This window comes from Alligator sinensis, unplaced genomic scaffold (genome assembly GCF_000455745.1).
Source record: "Alligator sinensis unplaced genomic scaffold, ASM45574v1 scaffold221_1, whole genome shotgun sequence".
NCBI lineage: Eukaryota > Metazoa > Chordata > Crocodylia > Alligatoridae > Alligator > Alligator sinensis.
The window spans coordinates 1662292-1668106 of NW_005841948.1; the positions used below are offsets into that span (position 1 = coordinate 1662292).

The 5815-nt window shown below is 42.9% G+C and overlaps 1 protein-coding gene across 1 annotated transcript in view; it reads right to left on the reverse strand.

The window, feature by feature from the left end:
- Positions 1-5062: 5062 nt before the first annotated feature.
- SKIDA1 (SKI/DACH domain containing 1) overlaps positions 5063-5815 on the reverse strand; it is a 2589-nt gene continuing 1836 nt past the window's right edge. Inside the window, exon 2 of the mRNA XM_025199709.1 lies at positions 5063-5813. Within this exon, the coding sequence (XP_025055494.1) occupies positions 5080-5813 (734 nt within the window). The 3' untranslated portion in view covers positions 5063-5079. The remainder of the gene's footprint in view (positions 5814-5815) is intronic.

A 5815-nucleotide genomic window follows, 5' to 3' on the forward strand; every position in this document is an offset into this window, starting at 1 on the left:
CCCGGGGCTCGCGCCCGGGCCGCTCCTCTCACGACCGATTGCTTTGAAATCCGGGCCTTGCACGGGTGCATTTTGGAGACATTTCCCTAATGCGGCGTCCACATCAAAGGGGGGCGGGTGGCGTTTGTGAGCTGAACAGCGGAGCTGCTGGGAGAAGCAGGAGATCACGGGGAGGGAGAGAAAAGTGAAAATGGATGCTCAAGCAGCGAACGACCAAAATGGGGGAAATCCGCGAGCCGGGCTCGGTTTCCGCGGCCCCTCAGCCCCCAGTCCCTCCGCAAGGCCACTTTGATGTCAGCCTCTGCGAGGGCTCCTCGGAGCGCGGGGCTGCTGTTCCGCCCCAACTAATGAGTTGGTAACGCAGTCAGGGGAGAGCAGGGGAGCTCGGAGCGAAACATCACCAAGAATTAGTTGTCAGTCAAGCAAGATGGCGGCATTTTAAGTGCTTTCCCCAAGTGTCTGCTCGGGGTTAAGGGGAAGCCCCGGCCCCTCTCTGCTCCTGCTCAGGGGAGAACTTGGGCTCCCATGTCCCTACCCCAGGCAGCTGGTGATGTGCAAGGCGGCAGCACACAACTGCACTGCCTCTAAGGCTAACTTCCTTCTTCTTTCTTGTCAGGAAACAGAGGCACTGGTCAGTCAGGCTCATCGCTTTCAGTTAGGAAGTCTAAACCCAGGAGTTGCTGGTTCCCTCCGAACTCCCCCGTTTACAAACACAGCTGTTGCAGGATATTTGCAATGCTAAGGATAAAGCCACCAGCCGCGAAGAGCAAACGAGAGATGGTGCAGGAAGGGGGTTCTCGGCATCTGGAAAGGACAGGACGCCTTGTTTTTGAAACTGTCAGTTCTCTCAACCCCTATTGTGAGAGCTTCATGCAAAACATCCAGGGCCTTTTAAAGCTGGGGCTTGTGAGGCCGCCTCAGATTGAAAAGGAGAGAGGGAGAGAGAGGGGCCTAGGGCATGGCAAATAATTATATCAGAAGAGTAAAAAAAAATGCAACACCCAAGGCCTTAAAATCAGTTAACTGCATATCCATGTGTCCTTTCCCCAAATGGATGGAGAGGGCCCTCCTTTTAGCAGACAACTCTTTGGCTACCAGGGAGTAAGGAAGCCCACATTCAAGCATAGGACTGTTCAGTTGTACTTGCCTTAAGCATGATTGTAGGGGTAAATGCCAGGGGGAAACCTTGTGAATGGATAATGGCAGTAAGTATGATTTAGCAAGGTGGATTCCAGCGGCTTTGTTCTTGCTTCAGAATGGATTCTCTCATTTTGACCTAACTACCTTTTTTACCTTGAAGTTGCTTCCAAATAGATTTTAAAGCTGAAGCACTAAATGTTACTTTCAGTAATATTCATTTTGCTGCATAAACCCCAGCTAACAATTTCTCCTATGTTTGATATTTTCTAGGAGATTGCATATATTAAAATATTTCCTACAGGTCAAGCACTGATGCAGTCCCACGTACAAAGGAAAAATGCCACTTTTTATCTCGTTCTCTCTATTTTCACCACTCACACCACTGAAGAGTAACAGACAAAAACAAGATAGCCTTGTTCTTATTTCTGCAGAAACTTTAATTTATTGGCAACTAGATCTGTTATAGGGAAAAGGATCAGAGACCATTTAAAAATCACCAAGTGAATGATTGAACAGCAAATTTCATACAGCATTCACCACTATTTTGCATTATTGCTACATAGTGGTGTTTTAAATAAACAACCAGTGAAAAGATTATCCCACTGTAGTCAAGTAAGTATATACTAAAGAACAATCACTTTTAAAAGTAAATTGTTGTAAACTGAAAGTCACATCTTTTAAGGCAATACACCTGGTTGCTGAAGGCATTACACGTGCTGGCTTTTCTCAGTGCTCTAGAGAATTAGACATTGTCCAAAACTTCCTTTTGTCTTCAGTAGGGTAGCAGAAATCTTCCCAATAAATGTATCAATGAACACTACTCATGGCAAAAATCTCTGGACTGTGTTCCAAACGAGTCATAGGGTTATTGGTTATTGCTGCTTTGTTTTTTGGGTTGTTTAAATTAATTTAATTGTTGTCTACACCAAATAAATGGAAAATGATTAAGCTTTTCATACACTTTAGTTCTATTTCTGAAAACATTACAGCAAAATTACAATCCCTCCCTCTCTGTCTAGTAACCTTTGTCTTCCTCAGTATCAGGACTTGCCGTTATTAGGGGGAAATGGCTATTTATTAGCAGCTGAGTTTGATGATTTTTTTATTATTAAGCCTGAAATGATAATAAGCTGTTTTCGCAATCATTGCTACCATACAATGAGAAACGGTTTCCAAACTGCCAGAACTGGAGAGAACACCCTTTTCAGCAAGTTATTGAACCTGGCTAATTTCTCTGACAGTAGTAAAAACTCGAATGATCTCCTTAGTGGCTTACACTAAACTGAGGTGTACACGTGTGAAAATTATTTGGCTATTGAACTTTGTGCCTTTTGATGGTGCCTTTCGTCAGAAAACCTCAGCAGAAAAGTCTGCAGGAATGATACACTATGGAATGTATTTGGCTCGGTGCTGTTCATTCCCCAGCTCCTATAAACTGAAACTATTGATTCGCTCAGGGCTGCAGAGCTTATGTCAGAGCTGGGCGCCATATTTTACCTCTTAAACTCCACGGAGTCTATTTGGTATGAATTTGTGCTTATTTCTTCCCCAAATATTATTTAGAGAGCTTACACAAGCCCCCTCTGTCATTTACAATTTGGGGTCAAATCAACACAGCTCTAATTGTGAATACTCAGGGTCAGGGGAGGAAGTGACTTTGAAATTCATATATTACGTATTACACAAGGAGAAATTTCAGGTTTCGAGCTTGCATATTGCACCTTTGTAGCTTTTTTTGCCAAGGGAAGACCTTTTTAGAGCAAACACTGGTTTCTAAAAGAGCCGGGGGAGGGGGTCCCTGAGCAGTCCGGTTCTTACCTATTTACAGTTTTCTGGAAGCAAGGCTGTAATCTGTGCAGCTCCCAACATACGTATGTAAACATTCATTTCAGAACAACTTCCCCAGCCAGCAGATCTGTCACGACCATCACCATGTCAGTAGAGCGGTTAAGTATGCAATGCACCTTTTGCAATTGGCAGTTTAGAGTGGGGGGGGAGGGTAACTCCACTGAAAGGCAATTGTTTACTCTTTCTAAATATATTTGGCTGCAGGTATTCTTAGAAAAGGTCTTTTACAATGAAAGGAAAACCACGGTGTGTAGATTTGTAAACAGCCGAAATCAGCTAGTGCCTGCTTAGAATATGGAGAGACACCAGGGGCTGGGAGAGGGCATCACAAAGGGCAGGAATTAAAATATTGAAAACCAGGCCTCAGATTTCCATGAGAAAATGGTCACACCGTAAACATTTAATTGCCGTTTGGTTTTCTTTATTTTTTATTTAAGATAAATAATTCTCTCGGGGTTCATCAATAGAATTTAATTTTGGAATGATCTGGTATAAAGAAAGCCTTCATCAAGGAGAATACACCAGCAGTTTTGAATTCTCAGCTCTGCTGATTCAGCAACCCAGTAATAAGGGCTTTTCCAGCCCTAAACTTTCCAGATTGTTTTATTATAACTTTGTACCATTTCCTTTTTTTTCTTTTTGTTCCCCCTCTACTGCATTCAGTTCTGCCTCACCTTGGTTCAGAACAGTTTGGGGGGATGGGAAGGGGAGGGGGGGATAGTTCACTTCAGAAAGCGTTTCCTCCAAAGAGAAACACTGAACTTACAAGTGAAGAGAAAAACAGGGATAACTCTACAATAAGTCAAAGTGTGTGGAATCAGAATTTTTAAACAGTGTTTTTAATTGAAAAATAAAGCTAAAGCATGCTTTTCAACAGTGCAAATGTCCATAATTTTGATTTACTGCTTCCATCATCACAACATATTATACCAACATGTCTTACTGAGGCCAAGACTCTAGAAGTCTGCCTCTTCAACTATTTCGATATTAAGTGCAAATATAGATCATTGCCTCTGATTGTCACGTGCAGTAGAAATGCTCCTGCTACATAGATAGGATGATATGAGGAAAACTCAAGTTTCCAACGATGCAGATAAGTGGACTATGGTTCAAATGCCTGAGTTTTGGTGCCAAAAAGCTATGAATACCGTGGCATTCTCGTTTTGTGTATTCTTCCCGCTCACGGCCTCTCGTTTCACTTTCTGTGCTGTATTTACTGCTTTGCTATTTCCTCCGTCGAGTGTGAAGGGCTGGACCATAAATTGTACTGCTATGCAGGCAAATCTTTGAGTTGCTTTGCAAGTTTGTAAGGGCATGTTCAGACTACAACTTAAATATGACATTAGTGAGTAACAGTAACCTTATTTAAGACCTTTGGGTGAAACAAAAAGGCTTTCCAATTGCAAAGAGTGGCTGTTCAAGTAAAAAGACACCCTTTACCAAAAATATAATTCCATATTTATTGGCTAGTTTTAGATGAGGCAGCTTTTTCCAGTGCTCGAGTGGTATTCGAACCCGAACCTCTCCAAACCAGAGAAAATTTAGTAAGTGCAACTGCTCTTATCAAAAGACACCCTACACCCAAAAACAAAGCTCCCGAAAAGTACAGACTCCTGCCACATTGAATTATAGTGAACCCTTACTGTGCAACCATGTAACTTAAACTTTAACTGAATTAACAGTTAGACTTCCATTTTCGAAATCTAGTGCATAAATTTAATGGCTCATTCTAATATTTATTATTCAACCTTTTGACATTTATTTGAAGCAGTTGAATTGAGGTACTGGTGCATTATCAGCATTTAAACAGTAAAGTGTTCCAGCTCTACCATAATAACTGAGTTTAACTTGAGTCTTTAGCCTGAAGTACTCTGTGGAATGTAACCGCCCCCCCTCCAAAAAACCCGAAAGAAAAAAAAAGCCTGTCGTAATGGCAACAAAAATAGTAATCCGATTTCTGTCGTCACAATGTGATAAAACAGGACTCCAAACGTGTGTATAGCATTAATGGGCTTGTACAAACCATCCTGCAGAGTTTAAAACATAAGAAAGGTAAAGGTGGTTCAAGAAAATATTTTTCAAACCATTTTATTAATTAAATTTCCTGAATTTGTGGCTGGGTGGAAGAGGTATTGCAGAACCGCCCAACTGCCATTTCCATACAGGATGGGCCTTGTGAGGTGGTTGGGAATCCTTAGTGGTGTTTAAGGAATAAGCTGGCAACAAATCCCCATCAGTGCCAATAATTAGTGACGGTGGACAGGGAAAATTTGCCATGAAATTAAACGGCCTTTTCACTGCTGATGCTACATTGCTGGCTACCCTTTTGCGTCTATTGGTAACTGTAAAATCATCCAGTGTTCCTTCATGTGTCTCAGTTTTACCTGTAGGACGTGGGCTTCTAGCGGATTTCAGATTTGGTTTGACTGGAGGAGTCTGCAGCACAGGTCGCTTTCCCAAAACCAAAGTCCTGTAATTCTTTCTCACCCTGGCTCCAAATTTATACTCCCCGTCCTCAGGCTTCGGAGTCCCTAAAGTGCATGAGAGGGCCTGACTCTGAGTCAGCAGCGGGCTTAAGGAAGTGGTTTCCTTCTCAGTGCATGCAGGCTCGTCCTTGGCTGGCAATAAAGCGTCCTGGTTATTACTCTCAGTCACCCCGTAAAACTCATCCTTGGGATCATTGCACTCACACTTTAGCTTATGCTCTATAAGGTCAGGTTCGTACTCTTCGCTGGCACTGCTGTCCTCGGTCTTGATGCGGATGTTGTGCAGCAGCGGCAGTGCCTTATTGCCCGGCTCAGGGCACTCGAGCTCCGCGGCTGCTGCT